Here is a 21,707-nt window from a genome sequence, read left to right on the forward strand (position 1 = left end):
TATACAAGTCCGACAATCAGGGAATGGAAACTTAGTTATACGAAGTGGTGCCATCCAACCAGAGATCGCATTAACGCCTCACCAAGCGTCATAGACGCATGATGAGGCGCCATTACTCCCCAGAATAATTGCCAAGCGTAAAAGTACGCTTGGCAATTATCCCCTGTAGTGTGTGAGCTGAGCGGTCCGGAGCGCACAGCAATGGTGTGCAGGAAATTACACTGGCAGCGCGCGTGCCGGCACTGCTCAGCTCACACTACAGCGCTGGTAGTCTGTAGAATGGAGCTGCTCCGTGTAGCCGTGATGTCACGGGAGGGGCGCGGAGCCTCCTGGAGAGGGGCGTGGCTTACTACGCAGTCTCCTCACAGGAAGTAGAGCTGTAATGGCTGCCTGCAAGTAGAACTTGTACAGGTACTGTGTGCATACATGTGTATGGAGGTAAGGGGGCTTGACAGGAGTGGATGTGATAAGGTCAGGGAAGACCTGTATGTTACATGGGACTGCATGTCTTGCAGGTGCTGAGTTGGCATGAGGTGTATTTTACATAGGACTGCATGTCTGACAGGTGCTGAGGTGGCAGGTGTATTTTACATAGGTCTGCATGTCTGGCGGGTGCTGAGGTGGCAGGTGTGTGTTACGTAGGACTGCGTGTCTGGTGCTGAGGTGGCAGGTGTGTGTTACGTAGGACTGCGTGTCTGGTGCTGAGGTGGCAGGTGTGTGTTACGTAGGACTGCGTGTCTGGCGGGTGCTGAGGTGGCAGGTGTGTGTTACGTAGGCCTGCGTGTCTGGTGCTGAGGTGGCAGGTGTGTGTTACGTAGGACTGCGTGTCTGGTGGATGCTGAGGTGGCAGGTGTGTGTTACGTAGGACTGCGTGTCTGGCGGGTGCTGTGGTGGCAGGTGTGTGTTACGTGGGACTGCATGTCTGGTGCTGAGGTGGCATGAGGTATATGTTACGTAGGACTGCGTGTCTGGCGGGTGCTGAGGTGGCAGGTGTGTGTTACGTGGGACTGCGTGTCTGGCCGGTGCTGAGGTGGCAGGTGTGTGTTACATGGGACTGCATGTCTGGTGCTGAGGTGGCATGAGGTATAGGTTATGTGGGACTGTGTGTCTGGCGGGTGCTGAGGTGGCATGAGGTGTATGTGAAACAGGACTGCATAAATAGTAAAAACACGTAAAAAATTACACAAATTCAATTAATAAAAAACCAAAAAAAAAATAAACCAAAATTTATTAAAAAAAAAAAACATTTTACAAAGCAACTATCATGGATTTGCAGTGTCGGCTGCAGTCTGGACACTGGGGCTCCGCGGCGGCTGCCACAGTCTGGTCACATGGGGAGAGGGATACATTGGGGCAGATTTACCTACCCAGTCTGTTCGCGATCCAGTGGCGCGGTCTCTGCGCTGGATTTGGGTCCGGCCGGGATTCATCAAGGTAGTTCCTCCGCCGTCCACCAGGTGGCGCTGCTGCGCTGAAAAGCATCTGAACGCGCTGGAGTTCACCAACCCGGACCAAGTGAAGGTGAGCGCGTCCCAAGCAACACATTTCTTTTTTTAAATGCGGCGGTTTTTCCGAATCCGTCGGGTTTTCGCTCGGCCACGCCCCCGATTTCCGTAGCGTGCATGCCAGCGCCGATGCGCCACAATCTGATCGCGTGCGCCAAAATCCCGGGGCAATACAGGGAAAATCGGCGCAAATCGGAAATATTCGGGTAACACGCCGGGAAACCGCGAATCGGGCCCTTAGTAAATGACCCCCATTGTGTGTTAGCCGCAGTCTGGACGTTTGGTGTCAGCGGCGTTAGCCACAGTGTGGTGGTGGGAGGTTTCGGCGACTGTGGTTGGGGGCGTCAGCTCCAGTTTGGTCAATGCATGATGTAACATCACTACAACTGCCTCCATTTGCTATTTAAAGAAGATACTGACACATGATTTTCTTATATAATTAGCATCTATCAACATTATATACAGCTATGAGTTATATATTTGTATTACTGAAAATTTCATACTCCTTCCCGGCTAAAAATACTCCTCAAAAATAGTAAGAGGAGTATTATTACCCTTCTAGAAATATGTTAGTGCGATCTCTGCATCCAACCTTTCCCCTCTGTTTGACATCTTCTACATAATATTGTTTAGGTAAACCTTTACTGCCTCTCATCCTGGAAATATCAGAAATTGTCCATTTAGTAGCCCAAGTAGTAGCCATTATGGATAAATCTGGTTGAGAAAATGTAGTGAGCACTGGTTACTCAAGTCTTCTGTGAAGACCCCTGTGCTCACAAGAGATGGATTCGAGAAAAGAGGCTAGGACAAATGGGAATCAGATGTGCAAATGATCGTGTTGTCATATAGATCCAGTGGGGGAGATTCATTATGCCTTAAATAAATCTCCCCCTCCCCACCAGTTTCTCTGACCCACACACTATAGTATACTTACAGAGTCTAGCAAAAAAACCCAGCCAGATTAGACCTGGTCTATATAGGTCCAACCTGGCAGAGACTGTCCCATATGTATGCGGGTTTGTGTGTATTATTTATTATTTCTGTATCATGATTTTCACTTTTTTTTTTTTTTTTTTTTTTAAGGGCTAGTCCCAGAAGATACTGGAGAAAATTTTGAAGAGGAAAGTAATACAGAAGATGCAAAACTGCAAGATTTACCACCTTGTTGGGGTCTAGACATTGTCTGTGGAAAGGGAACCGATTTTAACTATGGCCCATGGGCAGATAGACAGAGGTACAAAATTACCATCAATTTCAGGACCTGCTTTTCTCTGTTTTGTGTAATATTTGTTTTTTCAGTATAAAAGAGGACCTTTTGACACCTTCATTAACTTAATTAATCTTTTAATAGCTGGTACTCTATTAATTATGGCATAATTGGAATTTTCTCTTTAGCCTCCACCATTAGCAAGTAACCAATGTCAGTATTTTCATATCACTAAATTCAAATAGGTGGAGGTAGCTGTCTGCTCCAGCCTAGAGCCCACCATCTGACGGTAGAGAGCCCAATTAGCATATTGAGTAATGACATTGTACTAATTATTATAGCTCTTTACTTGTTGTCAGATGGAACAATGGCTTATAAAGGTTGTATGGACTTGGAGGCAGGTGAAGGTGGTAAAAGGTCCTATTTAAAGGGGTCAATTATTTATAGGAATCTTTAACAGGATAATTCGGGTCACCCATATTATACTTGCCATGATAAAGTTTCCTGTTTGCCGTCGGGATTTCCTGTGATGTCCTTTGTCCCGCTGTGGCTTTGTTGAGGTCTTCTGTGTGATCAGTATTATGCTTGATTTCTTTAGGATATTTTATTCAATATTTCCTTTTTCTGACAGGGAATGCTTGTGGAAATTCTTTTTCCCTCCAGACTATCAGGTCTTGAAAGTTTCTGATATTCCACAGCCTGGAAAGCCAAGGCAGATACAGGCTTTTGAATTAAGAATGAACATAATCGCAAATGCTACTATCGATCTACTTTTTACAAAAAATAAAGTAAGTTGCTGTGTTGCAAATGTTGTATTCAAAAAGCATCTGAGTAATGTATCTGAAAGCATTCTGAGGTTCTCCACTTCAGACAGATAAGGAGGCTAATAAATAACTCTTTCCATACCTAGAGAATATTTCCCATGATGAATCAGTTCTCTGTGTAGAAGGAGTATCCTAGAACTGCCTAAAGAGATAAGTGATAGACTTTTTTTTTTTAGACTCCTATATCTCTCAGCTGTAAGTGGTGTACAGGATAGAATCCCCATCCCCATTTCTGATCAGCAAATTAGGCCTTATCCTGTGGATATTCCCTATCATGCTTTTTATGACATGCGAGACTTTCATCTAGTAGAATAATTTTATTAATAACATGTTTTTTGTTTATAGAATGCTAACAGAAAAAATAAAACATGAAAAAATAAGCCAGTATAAATTGACCTGAGTATAAGCCGAGGCACCCTTTTTTCAAAATTTTTCCTGTAAAGTTTTTTTAATATGTGCAAAAATTGTATAAACCTTTACCAAAAACACTTCAAACAATCATATCTCCTGAACCGTGGCACCTATTTACTCACCCTCCGGTGGCCCCGATGCACAGCGCTGCTCCCCTGATATCATCGCGGCTCTTCTTCTGGCTTCCCGGCTCCTCTTCTTGCTTCCGCGCCGTCTTCTGTCTTCTTTAACATCGTGTTGTTCTCTCCCGTGCGGCGCCTAGTATGACGCGCTGCTGCTGACTTCATACTAGGAGCCGCATGGGAGATGAACAATGGCGTCGCCCGGCACAATGTTAAAGAAGACAGAAGATGGCGCAGAAGCAGAAGAGGAGCCGGGAAGCCAGAAGAGAAGCCGCGATGACATCGGGGGAGCAGCGCTGTGCATCGGGGCCACCGGAGGGTGAGTATATAAGTTTATTTTTATTTTTTGTCCATTTTTAATTATTTTTTACAAGTATTGACTCCTGTATAAGCCGAGGGGATGTTTTTCAGCACATTTTTTAAAAACTCGGCTTATACACGAGTATATACGGTAATTTCAAGAATTTGTTTCTAGGTGTCGCCAAACTGGAAATATCCACTGTTAAAGTTGGAATTGAAAATTTGTATATATTATATGTCCAGTTCAGTCGTCCATAGAAACACAATCCTGATATGATATTGATGGGGAGTTTCTCTTCTTGAATAGGATACCAGAGCTTGTATTTCTAGGTTCACAATTCAGAACATATAACCACTTGACATCTGTAAACGTGCCATTTTGCATGGGGTATGTGAAGATAGGACTTTTATAGCTAGATGGCAGTTGTAATGGGCTTAATAAAGTATATTCCAAAGTTTAATATCATCTGCACTATTCATCTATGTAATTTTGTTAAAAGTTTAGTTACCTTTTACCCTGAATGTGCACAGCTATCCTGGGGATTTTGCCTTCTTTATCTCCCTTTACAGATGTCCATTAGCCCCTTAGAGCGCTAATGACATAGAGGGACATTTATCAGTGCTTCCACCCCAGTATTCTTGTGATTATGCAACCTCCATGCCATGTGGGTGTGAAGGGTACGGCAACCGGCAGAGTGGGCCAGCACGGGGTGGTCCTGCGCCGCGCCTGCACACTTTCCTTCTAATAGTCTGCGAACCTTCCCCCGCTGGATGTTTGCAGACTTTTATGCAAAGCTACGCCAGGTCGCACTTGGCTTAGTTATGTCCGTCAACTCAAAATATGGCCAGCAGATGCATCATGAGGTCTAACCCTTATCAGGTAACCGCCTTGGCGGTGGGGGGGGTATGGGTTATACACCGACATACAGAACATTTGTTAAATCTCCCCCGCTATCTTTGTCGCTCCTCCGTGATAATGATAGTACCGTGTATTGTAGTCGGCAGATAAGGTTCAGCTTTGTGTGTACGGCATGAGTGCTGTGATATACTTTTATAACGGATCCTCCGGAAACATTATTGGTAAATAACTTTATGCTTAGCAGGTCACTTGCTGGTGTTTGCATTTACTAATATTCTTTGATGCCGTACAGGAAACAAATGCCGTACATGTGAATGTTTGGGCAGGATCTTACTTGGAAGTGAACATCCCTATGACTGTCACTGATATGGGTAAGACATTCTCTTAGTACTTTTGGCTAAACCTGTGAAACGCTTAAGCCTTTGCAGGCCAAGATCTAGCTAATTATTCTGCATGTCTGTTGTTCTCCTTCTATTGGCTTACACAAATGTTTGGTTTCAATGTATTTGCTGTGGATGTGTTTGTGTTTCCACCTCTCCCATTGTGCTGCACCATACAATCCCATGCCATACTGTAATCTATTCTATGAGTCATGAGACATTAAACCTTACACCCTCTGCACACGTTCCTAGAACAGGTTATAGTTTTTCTGTCTCTGCACTTCATACAGATTCACATGTTGCAAATATACTGCAGCTAGCAGCCACTCAGGTCAGGGTGTACATGTATTGTACACAATCTTACATGAAATTGGGCATTTAAAAAAAACATTTCAATATCAGTTTTGCAGAGGAAATGATGAGATGTTCAAAATCTCAACACACAGCATATTCTAATTAGTCAGTGTCTAATGTGATCCTCCTGGTCTTAAAGGGACTAGTGTATATATAAAAGAAAATTTGTCAAAAACCCAAATTGGACAACTGGCTGATTTTTAGATGACTTTCCTTATATTCTTTACAGCATTGACAGTGGTTCTGTTAAGTGTTACCCCCTCTCCCATTTGAAAGTGTGGGTGCTCAGCAGAATAACAAAGCTTGATTTCTACAGCGTTTTTTAAGAACGCACTTTTTGACCACCAGAAGATTTTACACCGGAATCATATAGATGCAGGTCCCGTATCTGCCTTTTGCTCACTGGGAATAAAGAATTCATAGTGATCACAGGTCAGATGTTGGTCTTGCCTCTACAGGATTCCTGTGTTAAATCTTCTGGCTATGCTATCTGTAATGGGTATTAAAAAACCACTACTAGGGAGTCACTGCACCATAATAAAAATAGTTCCTTTATTTATATAGCGCACACAGATTCCACATCGCTGCACAGAGTTTTGCCAAATCAGTCAATGCGTTATTCAATGAATAAGAAATGACTACAGTGTCACCAATTCCGTGTGTCCAGATTTAAAACTTTTACATGCATGTATGCCGTAAAACTGTCATATAGGCATGGCATATATTTTCTCAGTTGACGTGCGGCATATTTATTGCAGCGTGTGGATAGAATTTGTACAGGTGCCATACATTCTTCATATCATGTAATGAATTATAAGATGCATTTTGCAAACTTCCTCACCTTCCTGACTTTATAAGACCTGCACCATCAATTTGGCCTAATAACAAACGTGATGCCTCCACAACACCTTGTCACGCTTGTGTATATGGCCACATTGTTTGAAAGGAACACATTAACAGCACATACACTTACCGGCCACTTTATTAGGTACACCATGCTAGTAACGGGTTGGACCCCCTTTTGCCTTCAGAACTGCCTCAATTCTTCATGGCATAGATTCAACAAGGTGCTGGAAGCATTCCTCAGAGATTTTGGTCCATATTGACATGATGGCATCACACAGTTGCCGCAGATTTGTCGGCTGCACATCCATAATGCGAATCTCCCGTTCCACCACATCCCAAAGATGCTCTATTGGATTGAGATCTGGTGACTGTGGAGGCCATTTGAGTACAGTGAACTCATTGTCATGTTCAAGAAACCAGTCTGAGATGATTCCAGCTTTATGACATGGCGCATTATCCTGCTGAAAGTAGCCATCAGATGTTGGGTACATTGTGGTCATAAAGGGATGGACATGGTCAGCAACAATACTCAGGTAGGCTGTGGCGTTGCAACGATGCTCAATTGGTACCAAGGGGCCCAAAGAGTGCTAAGAAAATATTCCCCACACCATGACACCACCACCACTAGCCTGAACCGTTGATACAAGGCAGGATGGATCCATGCTTTCATGTTGTTGACGCCAAATTCTGACCCTACCATCCGAATGTCACAGTGGAGATTGAGACTCATCAGACCAGGCAACGTTTTTCCAATCTTCTACTGTCCAATTTCGATGAGCTTGTGCAAATTGTAGCCTCAGTTTCCTGTTCTTGGCTGAAAGTAGTGGCACCCGGTGTGGTCTTCTGCTGCTGTAGCCCATCTGCCTCGAAGTTCGACGTACTGTGTGTTCAGAGATGCTCTTCTGCCTACCTTGGTTGTAACGGGTGGCGATTTGAGTCACTGTTGCCTTTCTATCAGCTCGAACCAGTCTGCCCATTCTCCTCTGACCTCTGGCATCAACAAGGCATTTCCGCCCACAGAACTGCCGCTCACTGGATGTTCTTTCTTTTTCGGACCATTCTCTGTAAACCCTAGAGATGGTTGTGCGTGAAAATCCCAGTAGATCAGCAGTTTCTGAAATACTCAGACCAGCCCTTCTGGCACCAACAACCATGCCACGTTCAACGGCACTCAAATCACCTTTCTTCCCCATACTGATGCTCGGTTTGAACTGCAGGAGATTGTCTTGATCATGTCTACATGCCTAAATGCACTGAGTTGCCGCTATGTGATTGGCTGATTAGAAATTAAGTGTTAACGAGCAGTTGGACAGGTGTACCTAATAAAGTGGCCGGTGAGTGAATATTGACTGGAAAGCCCTTTATGCGTAAAACATTGATGATGAGTCTTCATTAATAAACTAATTTTTTTTTTTTATTTATAATCTGGTATATTGACAAAAGTCTGCTTGATGGAAGCAAACATATTTTAGTTAAATAATTTTATTCATTGTTCTAATTATTTCAATGTATTATTTGATAAGAAGTTGATGTTTTTTCCTCAGGTTATTCTCCCACAATAAAAGGGCAATTGTTACACGTAGACACTACTACTAGCATGCAGTACAGGACACTACTTGAAGCAGAAATGCTTGCTGTAAGTAAAAATGTTCTTTCATTATTTCACTAGAATTAAAGTATCTATTCATTATCTTCTAATACATTTACTTAGTAGGGATACCTTCCATTTCCTGATTATCTATTTTTTTTGTATTTATTAAATTGGATTATCATTATTTAATGGGTTGTTAAATTTCTGCCAAGATAAGTTTCTTGTTTATAGACTGAAATGAAATTTTGTTCCTTGTGGATTTTGAGAACTCTGCTTGTTGTCATTTGATAGGAAGCTTCATAGGGTTCTTCCAGTGCATAAATATCTAGGGATGAAAGGAAAACTGCAAAACATAGAGTTCTAACTTTTGATATTCATTCACTCTTATATGAGGAACACTAATACTTAGATTAGATTATGTAAAACATATTAAAAACAAACACCGTGTTTCTAGAATAAATTTTGACGGCAATTTATAAAAAATGCTAATTCAGGATTCACTTCTTTCGTTTTAGTTTCATATAAATGCCAGCTATCCCAGGGTGTGGAATATGCCCCAGACTTGGCAATGTGAGCTTGAAGTCTACAAAGCAACATACCACTTTATTTTTGCGCAGAAAAACTTTTTCACAGGTAAAACTTCATCATATGGGCGAGCCTGTTCTCTAGAAAAACACTACCCATGTTATATCATCATTCATTATACTCTTCTACTTTCCATGGGGTAAGAAAAAAGCCATGCTCATACAGTGGGAAATGTCCTCCTGTTTCACCCTTCCTTAAAACGGAAGGAGGAGTGAACCTCAGCAGACAGCATTGTGCTGCTGCCAATGTTATGGGTGTCTCCAGAGTAACACAACTGACTTTTTATGTACAGTAACATTACTTGGGACCACCCAGAGCGTAATTTCACCAATAGGCTATTATGGTCTCCACTGACCATGTATTGCTCTCTGCAGCAGGAAGCAGGATAATATAGAGCAGCTTGCTGCATTTATCCATCCAGTGTTTTGGGCTGGATGCAACATATATTATGCAGACATGTTTATTGTGTAAGTTGGCAGCTTTTTTTGTGTCAGAAAGTGTTAGGTTTCATGCACACAATATGATGACGCTATATAAAGATTATTATTACAGGTGGTCCCCTACTTAAGAACACCCGACTTACAGACGACCCCTAGTTAAAGACAGACCCCTCTGCTCACTGTGACCTCTGGTGAAGCTCTCTGGATGCTTACTATAGTCCCAGACTGCAATGATCATCTGTAAAGTGTCTGCAATGAAGCTTTATTGATAATCCTTGGTCCAATTACAGCAAACAATTTTGGAACTCCAATTGTCAGTGAGGCAAAAAAATTGTATTATAAAATATACAGTTTCGACTTGTATACACATTCAACTTAAGAACAAACCTATGCACCCTATCATGTATGTGACCCGGGGACTGCCTGTGTAATGTTGATTTTTACTGTCATTTCCTATTTCTTTTTAACCTGTTACATATACTCATTTTGTTTTTATTACAGATCTTATTCAAGATTGGTCCAGTGACAGTCCACCAGATTTGTTTTCCTTCGTTCCATATACTTGGAACTTAAAGATCATGTTTCATCAGTTTGAGATGATCTGGGCAGCAAATCAACACAATTGGATAGATTGCTCTACAAAGCAGCAGGAAAATGGTAGATCCTTCCTCATAATCACGCGACATGTACTTGTTAAGTGGATATTGCTAGGGCTGTAAGCAGGCAAACTGGTATACAAAATAGCAAGGATGTGATTGATGTATGCTTGTGTTCCTCTAGGTGCAAATCCGCCTAAGATTGCTGTATACTGTACTGTTAAATGTGTATTCTACTTCTTATGCAATACCTTAATGATGTTTGCTTTAGGGATTTTGTTTTTCATGTAGTATAGATTTCTTTGTGTTTGTTCACAATAATCCAAAGTAGTGAACAGTGCTTTTCCCTCAGTTAAATTCCATCTATAGGACATCTGTACAGTAAAAAGAACAGTTCCTTTTCATTGCTTCTCAGTAACATCAACTCATTACTTCTCTTGCCCATTAATCCATTATAGCGGAACAACTAACACGGCTACAGCTGAACTTCTATTTTTTGCATGGCAGGGGGGAAACTTGCTCCTAGGAAGCTTGTAAGGTTTCTGGCTCTGGCCAATACAGAATCCTGCCGTAGCCTACAGAGTAATCCTACCTCCACAAGAACATGTGCATCATCAGGCCACAAACAATGGACCCATGTGTCATCAGTCCACTTAAACTGCAATGACCGCAGAATAGACAAATCTAGCAGTCCTTTCACATTTGGTCATTGGATTGTGTTAAATTGAGGTCTCCGTAATTGTTTTCATTCAGTGGCAGTATGATGATATTATTTAACCACTATGTAGTGATAATGCTTCAGGAGATTAGAGCATAACCCACACTATTGGGGCTTCTTTGGTTCCAATACACAGTGGTAAAGGAGAAAAACACACTGTGAATGGGGCAGTCAAATCCACCATGTGTGATGTCTCATGTATGAGGAGTTTCAAGTGTGGTCTTTGCCAAGTTGTCTTGGGAGAAAAATGTGCAATCCTATTTCAACCTGTACAGAAATACTTGCCAAGAGAACCAGCAAAGCAGTCCACGCATACTGAGAATTTAGCCCTGGAGATGTGATGTTAAGGAATTGGAATCCTTATTAGGGGTTTTGCAATCTAATATCTGTGCTACACTTTGTGTTGGAGGGAGAAAAGTGAAAATGTATCTGATATTGACCCTTATTGTCATTCTGAACACCGCAAAAAAATATTGCATTTAGCTTTAATGTTACAACATTGTCTTCGTACTACTTTTAGAATTACAAAAGCCCTTCAATCCTTATTCCAATCAGTTATTATGTGTAAATGATCCCATTCTTCTCTGTATCCTCCCAAAGGAAGTATTTCACTAAGTACTGATTCCCTTTCTGACTGTTCCTTTTATTGTCTTGTCATAACGTAGATAGAGTCGCTTCAGGATGGGTTTAGACTTGTCTTCCACCTTATTAAATGGTAAATCAATAGCAGCCAGTGATTGCTATTATAGTCCATATACAAGGTATTTCCTTTCGTGTAACCATTTTTCTTGAGCACTGAATATCTATATATAGATTTTTTTTCCCTCTATTTTATAGTCTGTTTTTGTTCTTCTAGTGTATCTGGCCGCCTGTGGAGAAACGTTAAACATTGATTTTGCGCTGCCTTTTACTGATTTTGTTCCCAGTACGTGTAATACTAGATTTTCCTTAAGAGTAAGTATCATTGGGTGCAATTCAAACGAAATAAAATTTTCTCTTTTTATGTGTGTTTTATTTTTTCTGTTGAAGTGTCATACCTAAATGTCAGATTTGTTGAAATCCTCAGAATCAATCACCCACATATTATATTTGGACTATTTTTAATTCTAGGGAGGAGATGTTGACCTGCATTTGTATTTACCTGACTGTCACCCCAGTAAATATTCACTGTTTACCTTGGTAAAAGACTGCCATCTAAATAAAACCGGTCCGGACTCCTGCAGCTCAGCAGAGAATCAAAGTGGGCAAAAAAACTGCAAACCGAAATGGAGAAATGTGACAAAAGATGGGTAAGACCTTCTCTTACCAAGACAATAGGGTAGATTTATCATAAGTTTCTGACGTAAAACTGTTCTAGTTGCCCATGGAAACCAATCGGAGCTTAGCTTTGATTTTATAAATAGCTGTGGGAAAATGAAAGCCGGGCTCTGATTGGTTGTCATGGGCAACTAGAACAGATCTGCTCTAAGGAACTTTTGATAAATGACCCTAATGTGTTATATGTCCATGCATTATTTTAATCATTCAGTCTTTTATTTATGTACTAAAACAGCTCTACTATTCCCCTTTTATATATGTATATAAATAATATGGTTCTGATCAATATATCTGTTTATGTATTTAAGGTCTGGCTGGGTGGAGTGCTGGACAGTTCCCTCTGTTCTGCTAAATATTGACTATACCTGGCACCCAATCTATCCCCAAAAGGCTGATGAACAGTTAAAGCAGTCATGTAAGTCTGTGGATGTTTTCTTTTTTTGGCCTTAACATCTAGTCATGTCTTTTTACTGATGTAAGTTCCACTTGTCTTCCTGGGTTCCAGTATCAGAAATGGAAGAATCAATGCTTTCAATGCTGCGGCCTTGTCAGAGAACATCCGAGAGAGTCACATCTCCCACCTCTTTAAGCAGACCTGCGGTCGATCCTTCTGAACTGCCTCCGGATAAGCTACATGTGGAACTAGAGCTTTCTCCTGACTCTCAAGTTATTTTCTATGGACCCCTATTGAAAGCCTTTCTGTCTATAAAGGTATATTATTTTCATTATTGTTGAACTGTTCAGGTTTCTAACATTAAAGAAATACATAACTTAAAATCCCGGGGTAGTCACAGGGGTTGGGCTTTGGTTTGGATGCATTCAAAAAACATGTGACAACAACATGCATTCAAAAAACAACATGTGCTGTAGACTGCTCAGCTCTCAGGCCCCACCTTTGTGCTCCTGTACAGCTCCTCGTTCTCTTACTGATGTTAGCTCACCAGGCTGTGAGCTCTGAAAGAGCAGGAGGGAGGAACTGTACAGGAGCACAACGATGGGGGCCAAGAGCTGAGGACTGAGCAGCACAGACAAGTCACATGCTGTTTTTCGAAATGCATCCAAACCAAAGCCTACCCTAGGATTTTGTTAGGGTTCAAGGTAAATTATAACACACAATTATATTGTAATGCAAATGCTTATTAAATGCAGAGAGGCATTTAATAAATCGTTACGCTACATATTCCATAAATTGTTGGATAGAATTCGAAAATTTTTTTTTTTTTGTTTAATGGGACAATTTACATACATAGCTGCTTAAATAAAATCTACCATCAAAATCAAGTATGATAATCCAAGGACACTTGCTTGTAGATCCAGACACCGTGACTGTGGTACCTGTCATATATTTGTTATTCATGGCCTCTAATATCAACTTTTAAAATTATGCACCAGAAGGGCTCTGGGGGAGTTACTAGGGGGAGTTACCTCCATGCTGCAGATTCACAGGCAGGAACTCTTCCCCCTCACACTGTGTGCTGAAACTTCCTCTGCTGCAGTGAGATTACTTTAGGCAGAATGTTGTGGGAAGTGCTGAGGGTCAGTCGGTCTGCTGCACGGAGGGGCTCTGGTAGAATCATTTTTAAAGTTGATTTTAGAATGAAGTATTCCATGGATAACTAAATATAATAAGATTACCACAGTCACTGTGCCTGGATGTATGAGAAAGTGATTTTAATAGTAGATTTTAGTAGATATTTCAATAAGTAAAATCTATGGCAAAAAAAAACATGTTGGGTGGGGTTGGGGTTATTTATCATTTGACCTTGCTACTTGCAACAGTTCCTTGTCTGTTTTTGGAGCACCAGTGTAAGATTCATCAAAGTGGCTTTGGCCTTTTAATGAATGTTCTTTTTTAATTGCCATCTTGGATTTTTTTTTTTTTTCAAAAAGTTCCAACACCTACTCCAGCATGGGACTGGAGTGACAATGCAACTTTTTGCAAAAGTCCCAAATTCATGAATCTGTTTTGCACAGTGTTGCACTAGTAGAAGTTCAATGTTTACACTAGATTAATGATTTTTTACACCAAAATAGCCAGACCACACCACATGCTTTTTTACATATGATTAGGGCTCAGCTGCATTACAATAACTAAAAGATAGAAGCCTAGTTTTTTCAGATTGCATGATCTTTCAAGACTTCTGTTGTGTTTTTATTTTGAGGACATCCTGCTGGAAAACATGGCGCTTGCATTTATGGAAAGGGTACCAACAATTGCTATCAGTAAGGAGACAGGATCTAGCTGTGACATGAGTATTGCAGTGTGCTACGTGAGCAATTTAGAGGATTGTACCATCAAGTTCCATAGTGCAGTGGTGGCCAACCTATGGCACTGGTGCCAGAGGTGGCACTCGGAGCCCTTTCAGTGGGCACCCAGCACAGAATTTACCAGAGAGAACTCAAGGCTTCCTCCTGCAGTCAAAGACAGCCCAGGGCGCGCCACGCTCAGTGCTATTTTAAAGTGACACCTACTTGGCTGCCAGGACTACAGAAGGAGCGAACAGGTGGGCAGAGATGGATTATCGATGGAGTTCTTGCTTAGGGTGCCCTGGTTCTTCCTCTTCAGGGGCCCCTGGAGGGAAGCTGTAATCCAAATGTCTCCTGCTTTCTATTGGATTTGTGACCTCAGGGCGCCAATACGATTGAGACTTTTTGGCATATTGGCACTTTGCGACATAAAAGTGGGTTTTGGTTGTAGTTCTGGCACTCTGTATCTAAAAGGTTCGCCATCACAGCCATAGTGGGACCACAGAATGGTATCGATGAAATGCACCGTTCATTTTGCTCACCTAGCATCACAGATGGAACAAGCTGGTGACACCAATGGAGTTTTCTATAGTTTTATGAGGCAGAGTAAATCTAGCAAGGATGAGTAATCTGTTATATTTTTTTTCTGTTAATTATCAGATTATCTGCTTCTGGCTTTGGCTCAATAAACTATTTCAAAATGTGCACCAAGGAAAGAAACAAAAAGTCTATGTTGCCGGTCATAGTTGAGTTTGGCAAAATACAAGTAGACATTTAGGAAGGAATTTATTACCTGTGTCATAGGACACGACTGTGGTGTTTCTGACTAGCTATGGGCTTCTACACTATAACAAATTTGTGTAGTAATATATGTGTACCAAAAAATTAAATTATTTTGATGCACAGGAATAATAAATGAGCAAGAAGTTCCAGATCATCTTTATGAATTTGGTCGCTAAGCCGTATTAAATTCCCTTATCTTGAAAAACAAGAGACACAGGTTTCCTAGTTGCAGGGAAGAGATCTAGTATGTAAAAGGCTTGGGACATATTCTGAAGGCCGTTTGGGAGGCAGTGATGTGGTTGCATAATTTGTGACCAGATGATGACCCTCATATACTTCTATGTCTCTTGGTCACGATGTGTTGTGCACAAGGTGTGTCACCAAATCGTGACCAAGGCGAAGCCGCTCCTCTCCCCTCCTTCCTCTTACTCCTGGCCCTGTGCTCGCTCAGGATCCAATCCGGGTGAGCACATGGCCGTGTGAATGCAACCTTAGTGGGACAGTGACTCAAAATATGCCTCTGAAAGTTACGGCCCCATCTTTGGATCAAACAAAAATGTACTGAATGAATTAATTCTGACTTTTCCATCTATCTGGTAGAGATAAGTGTGCATGAAAGTGAACATCATTGGATGGAGCTTTTAGCTTATACGTTGCCCTCTCTCTTCATACATTGTCATCATTGCCAGGCTCATCTCTTTCTGTTCTGTGTTTACTGTCAGGACTAAATGTGAATCCATCACTGTTGTAATAAGTGTTCTGCATGTGTGTTTTATCTGGTGCCAGGTGACGGATGCTTTTATGTGTGAAAGTTCTCAAAGATAAGCTTGGCAATCTGTATTTTAGATGACATGCATTGCTGATGGTTTATTGCAGACCTGATCTGCCCGCACATTTTACCTTGTAAATGTTTTAGAGTCTTATGAAAGTGGTGCCACGTTAAATGTAGAACATCATTTCTTTCTGACTTTCCATTGATTTTCTATTTTTACTGGCTCTGTGTTTTCTGGGGTCTATTTTCACATTTCTTTATGACCTCTATGAAGTTTTCCTTTCCATCACAATCCTGTTGCTCTAATTAAAAGCATTGTTCGTATCCGTCCTCAAATCCATTTTTGCAAACTCTGTGGGGAACGAGTGCTCTATTTTCATGTGCTTGTTGGATTTCTGAAAATAATTTTTAGAGCTGAATTAAAATTGGTGGGCTCTTAGCTGAATACGTTATCACATCCCGCTCTGCCGCTTTTACATTATTCATCTGTGGGCCCGCTCCTTCTAAATTACTTTGTTTGTCCCATTGACTTCTGTTCTGCTTCAAAACTGCAGCTGTTCACAATATTTGGCAAAGCTGTTACAGTCAAAAATAACTCCCCCCTACAGGGCTTTACGTGATTGATCTGCAACAGACCTGTGGCGCTATTGTGGAATATGTTTCTAATTAATTCTATATAAAAAGGCTGGACAGCATTGAACAATCTGAAAGCATTGACTAAACCCGTAGAGATAAGGGATTGAGATCAAGTATTGTCGTTGTGTCTTCAAGTAGCGTCACAGTGATGGTTTGTGACCAATTGGGACATTTATCAAAAGGAGCAATAAGGAAAAACAACTCATTAGTTTTCTATTATAAATCAGAGGTTTTCTGAATGGTGAAATCTTGTGTGGATGATTTTCTGGTTTGTGATAAATAGGTGAACGTCACATTGATGACGTCTTTCCTAAACGACTACTGATTTTCAGAAAGCAAGCATCCTTGGGGAACTTAGAGGGATACTTCAGGCTTCAGGTATTGATTAACTGTCCCAGGGATAGGTGATCGATAGCAGATTGGTGGGTGTCTGGCAAACATTGCCAACATTTAAAGATCATTGCTTACATAGTAAATGCCCTCACAGTCCAGTGGCAGCACTTATTGGACAACTACCAGCATCAGCAGTGACCACTGCATGAAACTGCATGTGTCGGATTAGGTCCTTTGGTCAAGGGCTGTTTGCACGGGTTAATGCAGAGATTTACTGCAGTGACCCTGTGACACCAACAAAAGTTGATAAAAAGATTGGGTCTTATTGGAATTCTTTATTTTGCCTCTGTGAAACCTTCTTGACCATTTTTGTTTTTAACCTTAAAATCTCCATAGGAAAATTACTTTGGAGAAGATGACATGTACACTGATTTTGAAGAAGTCATATCCAGTCCTGTGTTGTCTATGTCCACCTCATCCAGCTCTGGCTGGGCTACAATAGGTATGGAAAATGACAAGAGAGACCATGAACAGTCAGCTAAAGCCATCCATCCGCTGACACTAAGGCCATGGGATATCACTGTACTTGTCAATGTGTACAAAGTACATGCCAAACTACCAGTGGTAAGTGTTCATGTAGCTTCATAGTAGCAGAAGTAGTACGTTTCAATATGAGAACTAGAGGATGGAAAATATTGTTTTAATAAATGAAAATCATTAATACTTCTTATACTTTGCTACTTTTAGTGTACATTTTTGGAAAATATATCCTTTCTGTTTAAAGTAAGATGTATCTATCATTCTTGTGGTGGTGTTCTAACAAAACTACATATTTGTATTTTTTATATATTTACCAGCCTAGAACTTGTCTTGTTTCAGAAGGTTAATGCAGTGCTGATGTTTAATCACATGTTTCTGGCCCTGCAGAATGCCACCAATGAATCACTAAATATTAAAAATCTGGTTTGACTGTAGTTATTGTGTACATTCAGTCCTCTCCTACCTGATCTGTTGTTGGGCACGGAGACACATTCCTGCAAAAGTGAGAGAAGTGCTCTGTGCACACTGTTATTGGGAAACCCCAGTAGACTTTCGGGCTCATTAGCAAAATTTTAAAAGTTGATTTTAGAAGAAAGGGGGGAAGGAAGCATGTACACTCACCGGCCACTTTATTAGGTACACCTGTCCAACTGCTCGATAAAACTTAATTTCTAATCAGCCAATCACATGGCGGCAACTTGACATGGTCAAGACAATCTCCTGCAGTTCAAACCGAGCATCAGTATGGGGAAGAAAGGTGATTTGAGTGCCTTTGAACGTGGCATGGTTGTTGGTGCCAGAAGGGCTGGTCTGATTATTTCAGAAGCTGCTGATCTACTGGGATTTTCACGCACAACCATCTCTAGGGTTTACAGAGAATGGTCCGAAAAAGAAAAAACATCCAGTGAGCGGCAGTTCTGTGGGCGGAAATGCCTTGTTAATGCCAGAGGTCAGAGGAGAATGGGCAGACTGGTTCGAGCTGATAGAAAGGCAACAATGACTCAGATCACCACCCATTACAACCAAGGTAGGCAGAAGAGCATCTCTGAACGCACAGTAGGTTGAACTTTGAGGCAGATGGGCTACAGCAGCAGAAGACCACACCGGGTGCCACTCCTTTCAGCTAAGAACAGGAAACTGAGGCTACAATTTGCACAAGGTCATCGAATTTGGACAGTAGAAGATTGGAAAAACGTTGCCTGGTCTGATGAGTCTCAATTTCTGCTGCGACATTCGGATGGTAGGATCCTGCCATGTATCAACGGTTCAGGCTGGTGGTGGTGATGTCATGGTGTGGGGAATATTTTCTTGGCACTCTTTGGGCCCCATGGTACCAATTGAGCATCGTTGCAACGCCACAGCCTACCTGAGTATTGTTGCTGACCGTGTCCATCCCTTTATGACCACAATGTACCCAACATCTGATGGCTACTTTCAGCAGGATAATGCGCCATGTCATAAAGCTGGAATCATCTCAGACTGTTTTCTTGAACATGACAATGAGTTCACTGTACTCAAATGGCCTCCACAGTCACCAGATCTCAATCCAATAGAGCATCTTTGGGATGTGGTGGAACGGGAGATTTGCATCATGGATGTGCAGCCGACAAATCTGCGGCAACTGTGTGATGCCATCATGTCAATATGGACCAAAATCTCTGAGAAAATGCTTCCAGCACCTTGTTGAATCTATGCCACGAAGAATTGAGGCAGTTCTGAAGGCAAAAGGGGGTCCAACCCGTTACTAGCATGGTGTACCTAATAAAGTGGCCGGTGAGTGTATAACAAATAATATAAGAATATTATCACAGCAATAGTGCCTGGATCTATGAGTAAATGCCCCTCGTGTATCCGTGGCACAGATTTCATGTCACTTGGTTTTGTTTTTTGAACAATCACATTATCTTGTGGCATTTCTATAGTTTTTTTCCTACTTTTGATCTTTTTAGTTGCTTTGATATTATATGGTTTTATTTTTATTTATATTTCAAACATCATTGTATATGATTGTCTTTGGTATTTCTACATTAGTTTGTAAAGAATATATTGTTTAGTAATATGAATGTGTTTATTTAAAAAAAAAAAAAAAAAAAAAAGAATTTTATTGAATATATTGAGATGTAATGTCATTACTTTATTTACAGCACTGTAGCAATGATGGACCAGATTGCCCAACTAGTTTTCTTGAGAGACTCTGCTTTGAGATGAAGAAAACCTACAGAGAAACATTGCTCCAACTTGTCCTGTCCCCTGTGCACATCTTTGTAAATGACCACTATCAGGTACGTTTGCTTGTTGTATCACTATGTAATAGTTGGAGTGCATCGGCTGCGGGTGCTTGGTGCTTACCAGTACCAACGGTAATGTTTCCGGTGGCTTCAAAAGGAAGCCTGGTGAAGATCAGCGGGGAGCGGCGATCAGTTGCGATGACAGCCTGGAGTCTTCGGAAGACCCAAGGCTGTCTTGTTTTAACCTATTCATTACAATGTGCAATTTGCACATTGTAATGAATGAGGAGGAAAATACCCATATACTGCCATAAAGTATATGGTAGGATCAGTCAGACAACTGTTAAAAAAAAAAAAGATATAAAAAACCCTTAAACATTCTAATCACCCCCCCCCCCCACTCTTCTCTAGAAGTAATATAAATAAACAGTAAAAATCATGAAAATGCCCGATCTATCAAAATATAATAATGTTTTTAATGTGTTTAACTCCGTAATGGAAAATAGCGCTCAGTCGAAAATGGCACTTTTTTGCCATTTTGAAAAATATAAAAAATTTAATACAAAGTGATCAAAAGCCCATACAGTCTTAAAATAGAAGTATTGAAAACGTCATCAAAAGTCGAAAAAAATGACACCACCCACAGCTCTGTACGCCAAAGTATGAAAACGTGAAAAAGTTATTAGCACCAGAAGATGGCAAAATAAAAAAAAAATTTGTACGGGAGGTTTTAATTTTTATAAATGTATGACAACATTATCAAACCTACAAATTCGTTATCCCCGTGATTGCACCGACCCAAAGAATAAAGTAGACATGTCATTTGGGGCACAAAGTAAAAGCTGTAAAATCCAGGCCCACAAGAAAACGGCGCAAATGCATTTTTTCACCTATTTCACTGCATTTCTAATTTTTTCTCCCTCTTCCCAGTACAGGACATAGAATATTAAATACCACCAATTTGTTACGCAGAAAACAAGTTGCCACTCTTTACATGGAAAAATAAAAAGTTATAGATTTTTGATGGTGGGTAGTGAAAAATGGGAATGTAAAAACAAAAATGGGCCAGGTCGTTGAGGGGTTAAAGGATCTAATGTAATTGTAAACAATAAATGCTATCCTTGATATTATCATAATTGTAGGGAAGCTCTGTTAAAGTAACACTTACCTGCTTTATTGTAGATTCATGGCAAAATGTTCCACGCATAGACATCACATTAATAGGCAAAAGCATTGAGCATCTGACTGAAAGTATTGATAGAAAATATCGTTCCACTGTTTTCAAATGTCTAGCATATTTAGACGAAGATTCTGATAACTTTTCCTGTATCAGTATCTAGTATTAAAGAGTAACTAAACCTTTTGAAGCTATTTTTTTTCAGAAATATATTGAATTTCAAAAATGAATTGTGCAGGTGTTAATAGTTAACTTTGTAAGATACTTCATTGGGGAAACGGCTTCTCTGTACCTTTTTATTCTGCTTTTTCTCCTGTAATGAGCAGTGTATATACAAAAACCTGAGATACGGTAAGTAGGATAAGACTATCCAGGGACACTTTATCAGGCTCCTTTTTCTCTCAGCTGTCATTGGAGTACTGGGACATAAGACTGATTTACACAAACTGCTTAAATAAGGAAGAAAGAAAGAGGAAAAGGGACACAAGAACTTATTTCTTCAGGAAAATATTAATTACTATTGTCATCTGCACTGTTGATTTATGAAATTTTGTCAAAAGTTTAGTCGCACTTTAAAGTTTTAAGGTCTATGCAGTTTGTCAAGTCGGTTTTTGCATTTTATTTTCACCAAAAATAGAATTTCTCTGGAAATGGGCAAATGTATTAGCACAGACTTTGATGAAAAACAAAGGGGTCCCAGGCCTAGGGAGAAAACTGTAGTTTATTTCATCACATAAAAACCGTAAATGTGAAAGACATATTGATGTGTTTCAAGCTCGCCTTAGTCCTAATAATAAAAGTAACAGAGACTTTGATGTTTTTTTTCTTAAACTTGTTTGATACTCTAATTTCCTGCTGAAAATTTGGAGTAACTGCTGCAATACAACCAACCTAAAATATAGCATATCTATCTAGTCTCAAACTTTGGATTGCATT

General features: G+C 40.6%; 1 protein-coding gene across 11 annotated transcripts in view; it reads left to right on the forward strand.

Annotated features, from left to right (window-relative positions):
• The window catches only part of BLTP1 (bridge-like lipid transfer protein family member 1), a 141,900-nt gene that overhangs the window by 34,843 nt on the left and 85,350 nt on the right, over positions 1-21,707 (forward strand). For all 11 annotated transcript variants that reach the window (XM_072119351.1, XM_072119355.1, XM_072119356.1 and 8 more), the window contains exons 10-21: positions 2,589-2,739; positions 3,344-3,500; positions 5,521-5,599; positions 8,353-8,444; positions 8,915-9,032; positions 9,926-10,081; positions 11,595-11,692; positions 11,849-12,027; positions 12,364-12,470; positions 12,561-12,766; positions 17,223-17,450; positions 19,511-19,648. In XM_072119351.1, the coding sequence (XP_071975452.1) occupies positions 2,589-2,739; positions 3,344-3,500; positions 5,521-5,599; positions 8,353-8,444; positions 8,915-9,032; positions 9,926-10,081; positions 11,595-11,692; positions 11,849-12,027; positions 12,364-12,470; positions 12,561-12,766; positions 17,223-17,450; positions 19,511-19,648 (1,709 nt within the window). The remainder of the gene's footprint in view (positions 1-2,588; positions 2,740-3,343; positions 3,501-5,520; positions 5,600-8,352; positions 8,445-8,914; positions 9,033-9,925; positions 10,082-11,594; positions 11,693-11,848; positions 12,028-12,363; positions 12,471-12,560; positions 12,767-17,222; positions 17,451-19,510; positions 19,649-21,707) is intronic.

This window comes from Engystomops pustulosus, chromosome 1, assembly GCF_040894005.1.
Source record: "Engystomops pustulosus chromosome 1, aEngPut4.maternal, whole genome shotgun sequence".
NCBI lineage: Eukaryota > Metazoa > Chordata > Amphibia > Anura > Leptodactylidae > Engystomops > Engystomops pustulosus.